The following is a 16241-nucleotide window of genomic DNA, read 5'->3' as shown; positions in this document are numbered from 1 at the left end:
CGTACTCTTCTTGTGTGTATCACCTACAAGCCATTATGGCTTAGTGTGTAAATCTGTATGTAACTATTGAAAAATCCACTTATGAATGTATATAGCTTAGAACTAATTTTTCCCCTTTGTTAATTCTTTGATATCAATGAGGTATTCTTCAGAAAATGTATGGACTGGTTGGTTGCATAAGGGCAGTTGTTATTTGGACAGAAAATTGTTAATGGTCAGGGATTTTCCACTAAAATATTTGCATATATTCCTAGTCAAACATCAGTTTGGTTTCTTTTTGGGTTTTGAGCTTGCATTAGTCCATGTTCAGAACTTTAAAATTACCTTTGAATTTTTTAAACTTTTTATATCACTGGAACAGAAAGAGCATCTAAATTAAAGCTTCAAGCTAACTTTATTTTTCAAGTATTTCAGGAATTATACTTCTGAACTGAGATTTTATAAGTTGGCTGTGTATTTTCCTGTGTTAAAACGCTGTTATTGAAAATGGTCAACCGAGCCTATGTCGCCCAAAATAAAAACGGGGGAATTGTGGATAACTGGCTAGCTGAAAAGGGTCACATAGACATAGTCCAGCTGGCTGGACAAAAACGCACATCGCTCTCAGCTTATCTGAAGTAAAGCAAAATACACTGTCTTTGGCTGTCCTTGTTACACAGTAACAGGAAGATTTTGGTGGGAAAAGAATGTTGCAGGTGGGAACAGATAACTACAGAAGAGAAACAAGGGGCGGGCTTGGTATTTAGGCAACTAACCAATAATGAGCTTAACTTTTGTAATATGTATGAGCTGATTATAAGAAGGCATAAAAGGTGACTGTAAGAGACAATAAACGAAGTCTGCTGATCACTCATATTGAGTGACTGTGTCTTCCCTCCGTCGCAACAGGCTCCCACTTGGGGGGATCATCACCATCCCCTTGAAGCACCAGGCAGGCTAACATCCTGCCCCCCATGGCGGTTGCAGCATCGATATCCCCATCCGCGAGCGCCTGCTCCCACATCCTTCTCCAGAATTTGGCTGGATCTGGTACTGATGCTGTAACTTGGACTGGTTGTAATGCAAACAAATCCTCCAACCCCTGTCTCGTTCCTGAGGACTTAGGTTTTGTTTGAACATGACCCAAGGTCTCTTCCAATAAATCTATCAAAGGTGGCTCGGGATCACAGCTGGGCAACAGGCCAATGGCCGGCTCTCCCTGCCACCCGGAAGGGAACCATCTCTGCCCCCCCTGACCCGGCCAGCGCTGCTCAGCTCCGACTGCGTGTATCCAGCGGTTGCATAACAGGTGATGACAGAGAATCTGGTGGCACCAAAAGTACCTTTGTGTGCATCGTCCCTGCAACCGGGGATGTGTCTGCTTCAACTGATGCCTTTGTCTCCCTGTCCGCTTTTAATTGTTTTAGTGAATCTAAAACCAATCTCCATGTCGTTAACGATGCTGTAGCAACTTCGTCCCCCCTCGAGGCAGCCTCAAAAAGCAACATTCCAGAGCTTTGCCATGTCTAAACGCTGAAGACATTTTTCACCGTAGCTGGCCAATCATTCTTTTTACACCACACCAGCAGAGTTCTTATTGCCGCCTCGTCCTACTTTATGCCTCTTCTTTCAAGTATATACATAAGCATTGTTAATATAGAGTTTTCCTCTGCTGAAATCTGCGCACCCATATCGATTAGTCCCCAATGGCTCACCTTCCCGGTGTCTGTTACGTGATCCGGATTGCAGGCTCTCCCTGCCTGTCTCAGCTATGTTGAGCACCGCCGTCACTGCTCATTCCCACCGTCTGTCCGAATCAGTTTGCTTCACACAGGGCACCATTTGTTGCAATTTGAGTTACGGGGGTCAGGAAATAACACAACACAAGCAAACTATCAAGCAGCCAAAAGCAAAGGCAAGGGCCTCGTTTATTTGAATCTCCCGGTTTATATACCCTTTCTTCCAGCTTCTCTGACTGGTTATCCTTACAGCTAACCTACCCAGCAACAACTATTGATTGGCTAAGATGTGTGGGTTTCATGTTCTCAGCCAGCTGCTGACGTGGTACCCCGCATCCAGTTCTAGCCTTGCTTCATATCCTGTTTTCTCTCTTTCTTCCTTCTTATCTCTTAGTTCACTCGGTCAAAGTTGCAGCTCGCTCTCTTTAAAGACACAGCTCTATCCCATCCTTGAAGCCTGAGGTGCCAGCAGCCCAGTCTAATCTTTCATGGCAGCAAGCTCCAACACTTCTTTTCTGTGGAAAATTGAAAAAGGGCTTGCTTCATCACTTCTTGTAACTCAAATCTTTTTTCACAGCAGTACTTGCTCTGTCTTTCAACAGTGGCACCATGGCGACTGTAATTAGACAGGAAAAATTATATCATGGTTCTACTTACATGGAGGATGGTGGGGGGGTAGTTAGGGAAAATGGCAAGTTGATGTTAGAGGGTGATATCTGTTATTAATTGAATGTGTTGGTTTAAGGCAAAAGGAAGGAAAAGATAAAATGAAAGGTATGAAGTTTAAACAATGATGATCATCTTGTCCGATGTGTGCAAAGGTGATAGTAAATGTGTGTGTGTGTGTGTGTGAGGGGGTTCTGCTGAGATGAATATGCAACAGATCAAAGGAAAATGAGGTGTGATGCACATGAAGTTCTAACTCCTCCATCAACCCAAGCACTTATGCCATTTGTGGAAAAATAACGTGCAACCCTTCTTCCTGAAATGGGGCTGATTCACAGCTGTAGTGGTACTCATAGTTTGCAATAGACAGGAAAGCTAAGACACAGACTTTGCTTGTGGCCACACTGGGAACACTGCTATGAATGTAACTCTGGTTTTCCATCCTCTGGCTACCCATTTGAAAATTTGGTCTGTCATATATCTAACCAGAAACCGAAATTAAATACTTTGTCTCTTACTGAAAATTCCTTTGTGCCTCAATAGTCCTCAGCACACCTCTGTTACGGCATTGTGGTTGAGTGAGGCACTTCAAAGTAAATTTGTGGTCAAATTGGACTCTGAATCATGAATGAGAATAAAAAAATTCTCCTGAGTTATAATGGTTTTATGACTGTTACGCATTCTAGTACCATAATGTCAGGAATCTTCACAGTTTATATAGAGAATAAAATTTTTTTAAGTCCTGTCCTAAACAATAGGAGGGAGACTAAAGGGATAAACTCTTTCTGGGTTAACTAATGGTAAACAAGTATACTTCTTTCACTGTGGCAGACCAACAGGGATAATATAGAGTAAGTAACCATGATCGTATTTCAAAGAAGAGCAGAAAGAACATCCATGGAGAGGAAAGGACCATTGCAATGGACCGAAGTGTAGCACAGCCTAGAGGAGACCCTAACAGAGTTCATCCGGTCCATCTGTCAGTTCAAATGCTGGATCAGCCTACCTAACTCTTCCCACGTTGCCAAATCTCTTTTGAATACTTCTAGTGATAAGGATCAATAAAACCTCACAGCCACAGGTGTAGTTCCTGTGATCCCATGTGGGATCCATGGTATTAATCAGATTTGATGATTGGAAAATCTTTCTCCTGTCACACTCTTGGGGTCCACCAAGACAAGACAAATATTAAAAATGTCCATACATTTATATTCGGAACCTGCCGTATAAAATCACAGCGGAGGAAATGTATGATATGTTTGGGAAATACGGACCTATTGGACAACTCAGAGTTGGAAACACTCCTGAAACAAGAGGAACAGCTTAAGCTCCTCAAGGAAAAATACGGAATTCATTACAAACCCACCAAAAAAAAAAAAAAAAAAAAAAAAAAAAAAAAAAAAAAAAAGAAGTGCTTCAGATGTCCCCTACAAGAAATGGGTTTCTGCCTTGAACTAGCAAACATCTCTGTGCTTAAAGAGAAGCCTTTTTGCCTTGATGGAGATAATTTATTCTGTATTCTGTATTTATGCTGTATTCTGAATGTGGAAATTGGTTGAGACTAGGAGGCTGGCTTAAAGGCATTTTGCAAACGGGATTATTATTTTTGATCATTATTGTAATAATAGTTTTTTGATCAAAACCAGCCAAAATTATTTGTAAGCATTAGGCATATCTGAAGAGAATGCCTTTTTTTGAATCAGCAGTTAAGGTGTAGTTTAGTCTGAGGCTGTGGTTTTATCTGCTTCTGGTGAATTTTTGAAGTGATGAAATCAGAGATACAAGGTATACTAAGAGTTATGAGGTAATAAGGTAATAATCTAAGTAAGAGTGCTGTCTTTTATATCTACAAGTGCAATATGCTTTTATGTAGCAGAGAGAAACTTTAACAATAATGTTGCTTGAGCGAGATGTGCATGTGACAACTTGGGAAAAGGGATATCACAACTGGAGTGCAACAGTGTTTCTACGTCTGGCAGAGTGAAATCTTTCAAGACCTGAGTTTAGACAGTCTAAAATAAATTGTTAGCATTCAGAAAACCCATCTTAAGCCTCTTTTGCTTACATAGTGTTATGGAAGTCAACTGCTATTGTAGAGAATTAATGATTTTTTAATACATATTAACAAATACTACTATTTTAACTTGAGGCAGTTGAGCGAGAAATTCTCACGTGTAGCATTTGAGGGAATGTCAGCATAAATTGCACTTACAGTAAGACTGCATTTTTAATTACTGTACTCATTAAGATTCCATGATGCCATAAGGCTAAGGCCTTTTATCACAGATTGGTTCTGAACTAAAAGGTGTGTGCACATGTAGATATGCACATTTGTGTTATTTTCCTTAATTGGCTACAAAATAATATAATTAGGTTGGGGACTAGATCTTGGGAATTTGTCTATTATACTTCTGTTTGTTAAGGAACGTGCATAACACACAGCACCCATGTAGGCTTGGCTTGTGGCATAGTTGTCAAATTTAGCATAGACATTCAGACAGATAAGCAACGTACTCTTCTTGTGTGTATCACCTACAAGCCATTATGGCTTAGTGTGTAAATCTGTATGTAACTATTGAAAAATCCACTTATGAATGTATATAGCTTAGAACTAATTTTTTCCCTTTGTTAATTCTTTGATATCAATGAGGTATTCTTCAGAAAATGTATGGACTGGTTGGTTGCATAAGGGCAGTTGTTATTTGGACAGAAAATTGTTAATGGTCAGGGATTTTCCACTAAAATATTTGCAAATATTCCTAGTCAAACATCAGTTTGGTTTCTTTTTGGGTTTTGAGCTTGCATTAGTCCATGTTCAGAACTTTAAAATTACCTTTGAATTTTTTAAACTTTTTATATCACTGGAACAGAAAGAGCATCTAAATTAAAGCTTCAAGCTAACTTTATTTTTCAAGTATTTCAGGAATTATACTTCTGAACTGAGATTTTATAAGTTGGCTGTGTATTTTCCTGTGTTAAAACGCTGTTATTGAAAATGGTCAACCGAGCCTATGTCGCCCAAAATAAAAACGGGGGAATTGTGGATAACTGGCTAGCTGAAAAGGGTCACATAGACATAGTCCAGCTGGCTGGACAAAAATGCACATCGCTCTCAGCTTATCTGAAGTAAAGCAAAATACACTGTCTTTGGCTGTCCTTGTTACACAATAACAGGAAGATTTCGGTGGGAAAAGAATGTTGCAGGTGGGAACAGATAACTACAGAAGAGAAACAAGGGGCGGGCTTGGTATTTAGGCAACTAACCAATAATGAGCTTAACTTTTGTAATATGTATGAGCTGATTATAAGAAGGCATAAAAGGTGACTGTAAGAGACAATAAACGAAGTCTGCTGATCACTCATATTGAGTGACTGTGTCTTCCCTCCGTCGCGACAAGAACCACCTAGTAGGAATGATTAGAACTTAGATAATAGACTTAAGATTCAAGATGATTGAAGATTATTGGATACAGTATTTACGGGTAGACTGGGGAGAGGTTTTCTTTTTATTTGACTAGTCTTCTGTATGTAGGAAGTGTATTGAAATGTCAGAATATAGGATTAATGGGAACTGGGGAGAGTTGACTGGAACAGCTTGTGGTTACCTGCCAAGAAACCGTGAACTTTAGTAAAAGGTAATTCCGGTAGGGGGAGATTGCGACCACCGACTCATATACCACCTACCCAAATCGTACCCCAGACCCATTTCTAGACTTTTCTAACCTTTACTGCGCAGAATCGGATGTGGGAGAAGAGTATGCTAATGATTTTCGGGAAATACTATGATTATGCATGAATACTCAATGAATATGCATGAACAAGTTCTATATATGGTGTATGATTTTGAAACTTGGTTTGCGTTGATCATGAGAGGACTCACTCATGCACCCGGCCGTTAATAAAGAAGTGTCTGCTTATCTACATCACATTGGTGTCGATAAGTTCTTCATTCCGAGATTTTGGTAACACTCCCTCCATCACACTCAAATCATTTGAACCTTGGGCCTGCCTTTCTAGCATGTTCAAATTCACTGAAGTGTCAAAACAGGCCATACCCCTTCCCCTGTATTACTGCCACCTGGTCTATACAATGCTTCAAGACATGCAGTGAAGGGGATGCTGCTCTGATACTTCACAACATGTCTCAGCAGGTGTCTTTTAACATCATGTCCTCCTGCCATATGATCTGTAGTCCCCTCTCCCTTCAACAAGGATCATGCCATGGCCATCCATATGTTATTCAAATGGGTTAATATATTAAATATATGTTTTTCTATCTTGCTCTCCTGCATCCTGGATTGACATCAGTCCTTGATAGCTACACTAACTCAAGACTAAACAGGTAGTTATCAATGTCTTGGATTTTGTCTTGTATTGTTTAAACCAGTATTGAACCATCACATGGATGGTCCATGGGGACTGTGATGAACAAAAGAAATTATTTGTTTTCATACAGCTGAAATATGGCCCCCACAAACCCCACAGCTATCAATATCTGGGCATAGTCAGAAATCTCACTCAACCATGTCCTCACAGGTTTACAAATAATAAGAGCAAAATCAGGAGACCTGGCAGAGTCTGCTTACTTAAATCATATTTGAAATGTGAAATTAAGAGAATTAAGACCAAGACCACATTCCTGTTCATCCTTGTAAATGCTTCATCAGGGAAGAAGGGACCCAGGTCAGGATGTCTCATAAGGGGAGGGTCCCTTGACACTGCACTAGGCTTGGTCACAGATTAGCTTTTGAGAGAGAGAGAGACAGACAGACATTCTCTCTCTCTCTCTCTCTCTCTCTCCATAGCAAGAACAACAATCCCTGGGTGCATCCAAAGGCAAAACAGAAAGCATTTAACAAGATTAGCTTGTACCAACTCCATAACAAACATCTCTCCTGTAATTCCTTTGTAAAGACCTCCTCATTTACCCTGGTAAGCAGAAAGCAGCCCATCACTGGTGATGAGCTGTTCCAGTGTTATTATCATTCAGCTTTTGGTAGATGCCTCCTAAGTCTCATGGTCATCTGGGCACTGCCAATATTATGAGATAGCTTCAGCACTCCTATCTGATTGGCAAAGCACGACACCACTAGTGCTGAACTTTCTGCAGTGTCTGTTAAAGATAAGGGGGGAAAAAGTGAATGATTTATGTAGTTTTATTTAAATAATTTATATGCTAAGCATTGCAAACAGAGCTGGAGTTGATAATGACTCCGAGAAGCACACATTGAACTCAGGTGCAGGTTATACTGCATTGTAATTCTTGCAGGATACAGGATTTCCTAGTAGTATAAAGTCCAGGGAGTGTAAACAAGGTAGTTGCTTGAAGAGTGTCCTGGTTTGGGCTGGATTAGAGTTAATTTCCTTCTTGGTGGCTAGTGCAGTGCTGTGTTTTGGGTTTAGTGTGGGAACAGTGTGGTTGGGGACTTTTTGGTTTCTCAGGCCCTGCCAGGGAGAGGGCTGGAGGGGCACAGGAAATTGGGAGGGGACACAGCCAGGACAGGTGACCCAAACTAGCCAAAGGGATATTCCATACCTTGGGATGTCATGCTTGGTATATAAACTGGGAGATGGGGTGGCCAGGGCTGCCGATTGTTGCTTGGGGCCTGGCTGGCCATCCTTGCTCGGGGCCTGGCTGAGCATATGTCAGCGTCAGTGAGTGGTGAGCAGTTGTATTGTGTGTTTTCTTTTCTCCTTTCCCTTTGGATTTCATTCCTCTCCCCTTCTCCCTCCTTTTCACTATAGCTGTTATTGTTATTATTATTATTGTTCTTTTGCTTTTATTTTATCTCAGTTGTATCTCAACCCTGGAGTATTGCATTCCTTTCCAACTCTCCTCCCCACCTCTCTGGGTGAGGGGGGGAGTGAGTAAGCGGCTGTGTGGTACTTAATTACCGGCTGGGGTTAAACCACGACAAAGAGTCTGTACAGATTACTTCTTTATCAGTTACCATCAGATCATTTTATATTCTTTATACCTTTTTCAGTTTGACCCTCCTGAAATTATCACAAGCTACATGTGTTTTCCTAAGTCGAAGAGAGAAGCTTGGTTCTATTGTTTGGCAAATAACAGTTTGTTACTGGTGTAATCAGGAATCAATTAAAGAGATATCAACAGGAAAGGAAAGATAAGGGAAAATCAGGAGAAAAAAAAGCAATGGGATTCAAAAATAAGGGAATTGATAATTCAGAGGGTCTTTCTTATGCCACTGGCTCTTCTCAGAGAACTTTTTGCTGTATGTCCAGTAGGCTTTGTCTTCTTCGGCTGTTTTTTGGCGCTTTTACATGAAGAACCCATTATCTTTAGCAGCGGAAAAATAAATAAAACATATATCTCCAAGCACCCTGCCCTCCAGGTTCATTAACTGGCCACTGCTTTTTATACTTATAATGCAAGTGAAATACATCTGAGAGGTTACTTAGAGCTAAAGAAAACTGATGCTAGTTCTCAAATTTGTCAGCAATCTGTCTCAAGACAGAGAGGTTGGATTTACACTACTGATCAGATTTCAGCCTAGCCAAGGATGAGATAAAGCCTGGCAAAGAACAGTAGACTTAGCTACATTAGTGTTAATTTTTTTGGGTTTTGGTTGATGTCTCTGCAGATGAAATATTGTGGGTATTAAAAGAGACAACAGAATTTGCTGTACTGAGCTGTACAGTGTTGGTCCTTATCTTCTGCTCAGATAGTGCTTGCTACCTTGGAAGATGGTGATCTTCCCATTTCACCCTCATAATTCACAGAGTCAATTATACAAAGATAGACAGAGAGAGCAGAACTTCTTGACTTCGTGCACCGTCAGTTGAGACATTCCTTTAGCTGGTGATGCCTTGATAACAACAGGAAGTTATTGCCACTGCTGGTAAATAAAGGTGTTTAAAATACATTACAGCAAGATGTAAAGTAATGGGTTTTCTTTCCATCAAAAGCTTGTTGTCTTGTTCAAAGCATAGCAGGGATAAGCCTTTCTCCCAGTGGTGGGTGGTAACAATTAGAGTTCTTTTGAGGGGAAGCTGATCATATGCATCTGTCTCTCTTGAAAATTCATGTGGCACCACACAATATACCTCTAACTATCTTTTGCAAACCTGTGTTTGTACACATCCTAAAAATGTTTTCCAACCCACCCAGCCCTTTCACTTCTTTCCAATTCCCTTAAAATCTCTTCAGATAGTCTTTTTTACCCTCACTTGCTCTGAGGGACTAGAGGAATGAGGTTGAGTTCACCAAGTTATATGTTTAATTATTTTTGTTCCTTCTTATCATATTTACCACCACCACTGATGTGGCTGTGTGGTGTTAAAATCCTGGCTGAGCCAGCATGGAGAACATAGAAGAGGACAATGCACAGCTCAAAGTCAGCATGGCAGTTATTTTAATCACATCCTTCTAATATTTGAAATAGCAAATGAAAAAGAAATAGACAATGAATTGAAAGGAGGCATACAGAAAGTTTCTGCTATAAAGACGACAGGTGTTTAGCTAGGCAGCTGGTGTAATCCAGTCACAATTATTGCTCTTTTGCTAGATTCAAGAACCTCACAGACATGAAATGTAGCTCATTCCCCTCTCTTGAACTAAAGCATTCAGAACATGTAATTGTGCATGACGTACATCTACAGCTCTGAAGCTCCTCACTTAGTAAAAATACTCATCAGTTGCCTTTCCTGCATTACTCCTGCATACCTTACTGGTGAACAGTAACTCAAAATAATTTAGGAATAAAATTAAATATGTGAAACATCAGGGTGGTTTTTTTCTGAAGACAAAGACTTACATAGGAATTCTAAACAAAGCAGCCTGAATTGATCGAGTTTCTGAGTTTGCTCAAGCCTGAGGGCAGCATTCATTATTATTATTGCATTTAATTACTAATAACATATCATCATAAAGAAGCCAGTAACAACTAACTGGTCTACTTACTACTTTACTCAAGGGCAAACACAGCACCTGAAACTATTTGTAAGTTACATTTTATTCCTGAGGGGGTAACACATGTTGGCAGTGTCCCTTTAACTGCATTGACACAGCAGACCTGTCAGCAGTGACAGATTCACCTGCCAGTAACCAAGTCAGTGGCAATTGAAAGATAAAGTACACTATGGCAAATGTAAGCATGCCACTTTAATGAAAAAGGTCACTCTTCATTAATACTCCTCTTCAGTCCCCTATTTCTCAGAGCACTTTGTAACTGGACTTTGGTCTCACAACAGCCCTCACAAGGACTAACCCATTTCCATGAAGAGGAATGAAAGCAGGAGGAGATCAAATGCCTGTCCTGAACGCACCTGAGACCCAGCAGCAGGTGTACACCTCTGGGATAACATGGGCTTGAGTGACAGACATCCTTTTTTTAACCACTTAAGAATAACCCCATGTATAATTTAAATAATTCTGCCATGCATTATCATCGCTTAGTTGATCCTGACATATGACAGCTGCTAACTACACAGATAACACACATAATGTCTTTTAAAAAAAATCCATTTAGGAATTGAACAGTTCAAGCAAGACCTTGTTGTATGGATGATTACACTGAGGCAGAGTGAATCAGGTAGGAGCTGCCTGAACTGGACAAAAGCTCAGCTGATGTCTTGTCTCAATCAAAACTCTTCAGCAATTGTTTTAAATAGCTAAAGTTGATGAGGTTAACGTGCACTTAGAGTTATACTTTTGAGTCACATGGAGAAACTAGCTCATGTTCCCAAATTGCAATAAAAAACAGGGCAGTCAAATCTTCCCATTTCCTGCAGTGTTTTTGGAAGATGCTCAGCAAGAACACAAGTGGCCTTTGCAGAGCTGCACAAAGTGACTGCCTAACAGTTCTCCTTTCACATCTCAATGAAGGTAATTCTTGATTTTGTGTGGCATATATCCACTGCTCTCTGCAGACCACCACTGAAATCAGCTGAACACATGCATAGAGAAGAAGACATTGAGACAGTGCCACATCCAGTATCCTGTTCAGCATGGAGAGTGACAAAGCAAGGCACTCTCCTGCCCTCAACTCAAGGATACCTATGCAAGGATATCCCAAGGATAGGAATGCTTAGCTTCACTACCTCTCAAAATATCTGTTAAAAAAAAAACAATGGAAACTTTAATGGAGAAGCAAGAAATGGCCATGAGACATGTACTGGCCATGAGCACCAGTCTAAAGGACTGTATTTGGGAGAATTTTACCATCTTTACTGCAATAATTGGAACACAAATGACCACAAACTGACTAAACTAATGCTACTTACAGTAAACAGTGACAGTCAACTTGAACCTGCTTTCCTGGGGTCCCAGCCATGGGCACTCTGGGTGCTGAGCAGCCAAGCTATGCTGCAGGAACAGTTGTCCACCCTACTGAGACCAAAACAGCTGCCCTGAAGAAGGCAGGCATGATGTTTGAGAGTACTGTCACCAGGACACACCCATCAGGATGGCCAAAGAGCCATGTGGCATGGTCCTCGGTGGAGAAGGAGACCTTCACAGCCCAGTCTGGATAACTATGGTGACAAAGGAAGATGTGTGTCCCATGTTGTGTTGTGTGTGTCATTGTCCCCGTCCTCCTACCCAATTAAATTTTTACAGTCACAAGGGCCAAACTTTCTTCCACTCCCTGTCGAAGTACAGAATGACTTGCAAGCAGCATATTGCTTTCAGTAGGAAAATAATTTTTTTGACTGCATATGAGAAAAAAAATATCTAAACCAACCAAACAAAAAACCCCAGGGACACAGTAGAGAAAGAAAGGGGCAAAAGGGTCCAAGTATGATGTAAAATGTATGTCTCTCTCCCTAGACAAACTCCCAACCTGTAGGGGATGGAAACAGTGGGTTGTTTGACATTGATAATGTGCAGCTGTGGCCTTGCTTTGACGATGTGCAGGTAAGATCCTGCAGCAAAGAGGTAAATAATTTTGAGGGAGTATGAGAAGAAACCTGGATGAAACAGAGACAAAAAAGAGGAATGTGATCTCACCTCCAGAAGATAAGGAAACAGTGTGAACAGCAGAGAGTAGCCTATAGTGAACTGGGCGCGTGGACAGTAGAGCTTGACCAATAATAAAGCTTTTAGCAGCGCGTGTACAGAGTATGAACTTATAAAAGCTGTAACTAACTAACAATAAAGATCTTTGCTTCACAATCCTTGCAAAGTCCGTGCCTCATACACCACACCAACCCTATCTTCTGAACCAAAATCCTGATGTTGGAAGGCATGCAGGCTCAGAGGAAAAAAGCCTGTAATTTCTGTGATGAAGGCTTTTGCAGAAACTCATTATAATTCCTTGCTATCACCTGTCTGAAGTCAGTGGCAATGCAGTACTTGTGTGACATTATTAAGGTCAATCTCTTTACATTCATGAAAGTGCTGAATGACAAGGCGAGCGCCCAGGCAGTGATAAAGTGATGAGCCATGCCCCCTTCCTTTCCCCCACACCATCTCAAGGATGAAAACACCATGTATTTTTCAAATGAAAGCCACCTCTCCTCTCCCTGCCTTATTCTGGGCTCTGCCTGCCACACACACCTCCTTGAAGCATGTATCCAGAGGAGGAGTGCTTATCCTCATTTTCATTCCAGAAAGATCACAGTTTACTGTCAGTGGTTCGCAGACAGATGCCATGTATGTGAGAGGCAGAGATAGACAGGCTGAGTGGAGGAGAGATCCAGGTGGGAACTTTTCATCCATCTGAGATAAAGATACCTCTTAAAAAACTATAAATATATATACATATATATATATAAATTGATTGCTAACTTATCTATACCTAGGTTTTTCCTCTGTGTTTTGCTGTTCATTTAAATAATCTCCAAGACTAGACAGAGGAGAAATGAGTCTCTTACAGCTGTACAGATTTCCAGCAAATAAAATGTGTGAGCAAATGGCGATCATGCTAGGCATCAGGGCTCCTTTCAAACTGCATTTCTCTGCCCCCCTCTTGTTTTTCTTGCATCTTTGGAATCTACAGTCTGCCTTCCTCTGCCCATCCCTTCTTTTCCTAAGATGGGCAGAAAAAATCAGCTTAAAGGATAATAGTGCTCAGCTTTCAGTAGGATAACAGAACAAGCAACAGGGAAGAGTCTCTCAAACTCAACCAGAATGATGAAAACAAGTGAGTTAATAAATGTCCTCCTAAAGCGACAGCTAAACTCATGTTTGCAGATATTCACAGGCTGTTGCTCAGCAGTAAGGATCTCAGGTTCAAATCCAAGTGCTTGCCAACAGCAGAATTATAGTGAGAAAAATCCTCTCTTCTGTCCTAGCCCTTTACTCTGGAAAAGCCATATGCTATTTTAGCAGTGTAGGGATGCTCCTAGGCTCTGAGCATCATCTGTCAGAAGCCAAAAAGGAATCACCTTGCCTGAAAGATTTCTACAAGTTAAATTAACCTGCAGTCAGTTTCTGTTCATGTTAGGTTTAAAACTGCAGTAAAACCTATATTGCTAAAACTTCAAACAGATGAGCAAGGCTTTTAACAGGCATCTGATAGCACTAGAAATTTAACCACAGTCCACTATGTTTTCATGAACAGGCTATCCCTTAAGTTATCTTTCACACTACAGTACTGCTGACCCATCTCACCTGCCTTTAGGCTGAGGAGACCATGCACATCTTTTGAATTACATCTAAAAATTCAACACATTCAAAATTTTGGAAAAGCATGCTTACAAAAGTCTTCCTTAATCAGTGCTTACAGCCAGGGAAAGGTCTATCAGCAGTCACCTCTCACTGTTTCCTCAGGAGGAAACACCAGTGCTGGTGACTTTTCTGATCTTAATAGGGGTAGAGAGTTTTTGGGGGTTTTTTGCCCCACAAAGATCCGCAAACATTTGAGGCTTTCAGATGAAGTCACCCCTTGACTGAACCAGATAAGCCCATTGGGCATGGATGCTCCATGATAAGAAAAGAGAGGGGCCCTGACTCCCCAAGGGAGCAGAGCACTCTTACTCCACTTAAGGCAACAGGAGTTAGGTCTTGAAATGTATTTGGGGAACTCAAAAGCAAGTTAACTCTGAGCAAAGATTTAAGGCTAGGGTGCAACATGAATGCACCCACTTGTTTAAATTAAAATTGCCCATAGCCCTTTTATTTCCTTGCATCAGATTTTTCCCTGGAAGATGACAAGAAATTGTGGGTCATTTGCATTGTTTGGGTGGTTTTATTCTTGCAATGAAAAGCCACAAGCAATAGTGCTTTGTTCTGACCCAACAGTTACAGGGAAACAGAATGACTATGGGCCATATTTTCAGTCTCCACAGGTTGCTCTGACTCTATTTGGTGCTCCCTACTCCCTCTCTGCCTCCATGTTATAAAAGATTAGGACTCTTATAAAACAGTTCTGGCATTTCTATTATCACACATGCCTGAGAACGAGGATGTGATTGCATCACATAGTGTGAAAAAAAGAAAGGAAAGAGGAAAAAAGAAGAAAAATCAAAACGCAGCTGACTTCATTATTTAAAGAGCTGGGTGAAATTTGCCATTCTTTTAAGGCATCCTGGGCTCTGGAATATCACTGTCACTTAATGTTTGCAGTTAAGTATTTACAGATCTGTTTCCATGGCAACTGATTCTTCAAAGTTACTTTTACAATTCTGTTTTCTAAATTGTGTTCCTTTGGTTGATTGCACAGGGATATTTGGAAAGGATCCAGCTCTAAATCATGATATTTTTTTTCCCCGCTAAGGAGACGTCCTTTCTAATCGTGTTTAGTTAGTTCTTTGATGGCTTTATCTTGATTTGAAAATGTGCTGGTTTTTTTCTTAGCAGGTGGGAGAGGGAAGCACGCAAGCATTGTGTGGCTTTAGCAAAAAAAAAAGGTATTGGAAATTAGAAATGTGAAATAACCTTGTCTGAGTTGATTTTATCCTTTCATTGTTTAGAAGAATAGGCCTTTAACAACAACAAAATAAATAAATCAGTGCCCCACTGATAGTTTGAATTCATTACGAGGCCGCAAGAGAAGATGACTCATTAATTAGTCAGGGAGATGGCAGCATGGGAAGGGATGATGACTACTAGAAACAGTGCAGAAAGTGAGACAAGTGGATCCAGTGTGTGCAAGGTTGGTTGCCCCCAGCTGTATTGATATATCTGCATGGGACTGGAGAAGGTTGGTCTCACCTGTAAGGAGACACCTTGCGAAGCAGTAGCAGGGAAACAGTCATGACCTCTGCTACAGTTCCCTTGTCAACTGTGGACAAATAATTTGAAGTGTCTGTGAACAAGGTGTACAAGTAACCTGAGCCCACTGGCTTATGGTCTTCCCATCACTGCAGTACCATCTCCCCATCCCTCCATCTGGCCCCTAGTCCATCCCAAGCACACAAATGGGGAGCACAAGAGTTTAATCTAGACAGCAAACATTAGGAGACATTACAAGTATGTGGGATGGGGGGGGATATATATGCACGTGTTCCCTGTCAGAAGGTATTGTCCCTACCTGAATTCCAGATAAATTTAAGCTTGTCAGGATGTCTGAGAAAGGAGTGTTTTTAGCAGTGACTTAGGAATGTTGTAAACTTTGGTCATGTGTTGGAGGGGAAATCTGCTTAATGTGCTTGTCAACCTGACCACAAGCAAGGAGTCCTGCAATGGTCAATGAGCCACATCCCAGGCAAAGATATCCCTGCTGATGAATAACTTCAAATAGGAGAAATTAAAAGTATGGAATTACTTGGCTGGACCCAGTGGTTGGGGTAGCTGAAGGTAATACTTTAATAATCATTAATAACTCACTTCTGTTTTCTACCACACTAGAGCAGACGGGGTGTATATCTCAAGGGAAAGGATCGGACCAGAAGACAGAGTAATCAGAGTATCACAGAGCATTAACTCAAAAAGATTGGTGAGGTATCTGGCAT

The 16241-nt window shown here is 40.9% G+C and overlaps 1 protein-coding gene across 11 annotated transcripts in view; it reads right to left on the bottom strand.

The window, feature by feature from the left end:
- The window catches only part of LOC130141979 (CUGBP Elav-like family member 4), a 348538-nt gene that overhangs the window by 314351 nt on the left and 17946 nt on the right, over window positions 1-16241 (bottom strand). For 3 of the 11 annotated variants that reach the window (XM_056323352.1, XM_056323355.1, XM_056323360.1), the window contains exons 2-3: window positions 10435-10442; window positions 2949-2970 (exon numbers count right to left, since the gene is read on the bottom strand). The exons of the other annotated variants lie outside the window; for them this stretch is intronic. In XM_056323352.1, coding sequence (XP_056179327.1) covers window positions 2949-2970; window positions 10435-10442 — 30 coding nt within the window. The remainder of the gene's footprint in view (window positions 1-2948; window positions 2971-10434; window positions 10443-16241) is intronic. 11 annotated transcript variants of the gene reach the window in all.

This window comes from Falco biarmicus, chromosome W, assembly GCF_023638135.1.
Source record: "Falco biarmicus isolate bFalBia1 chromosome W, bFalBia1.pri, whole genome shotgun sequence".
NCBI lineage: Eukaryota > Metazoa > Chordata > Aves > Falconiformes > Falconidae > Falco > Falco biarmicus.
This window is presented reverse-complemented; position numbering and strand designations above follow the sequence as displayed.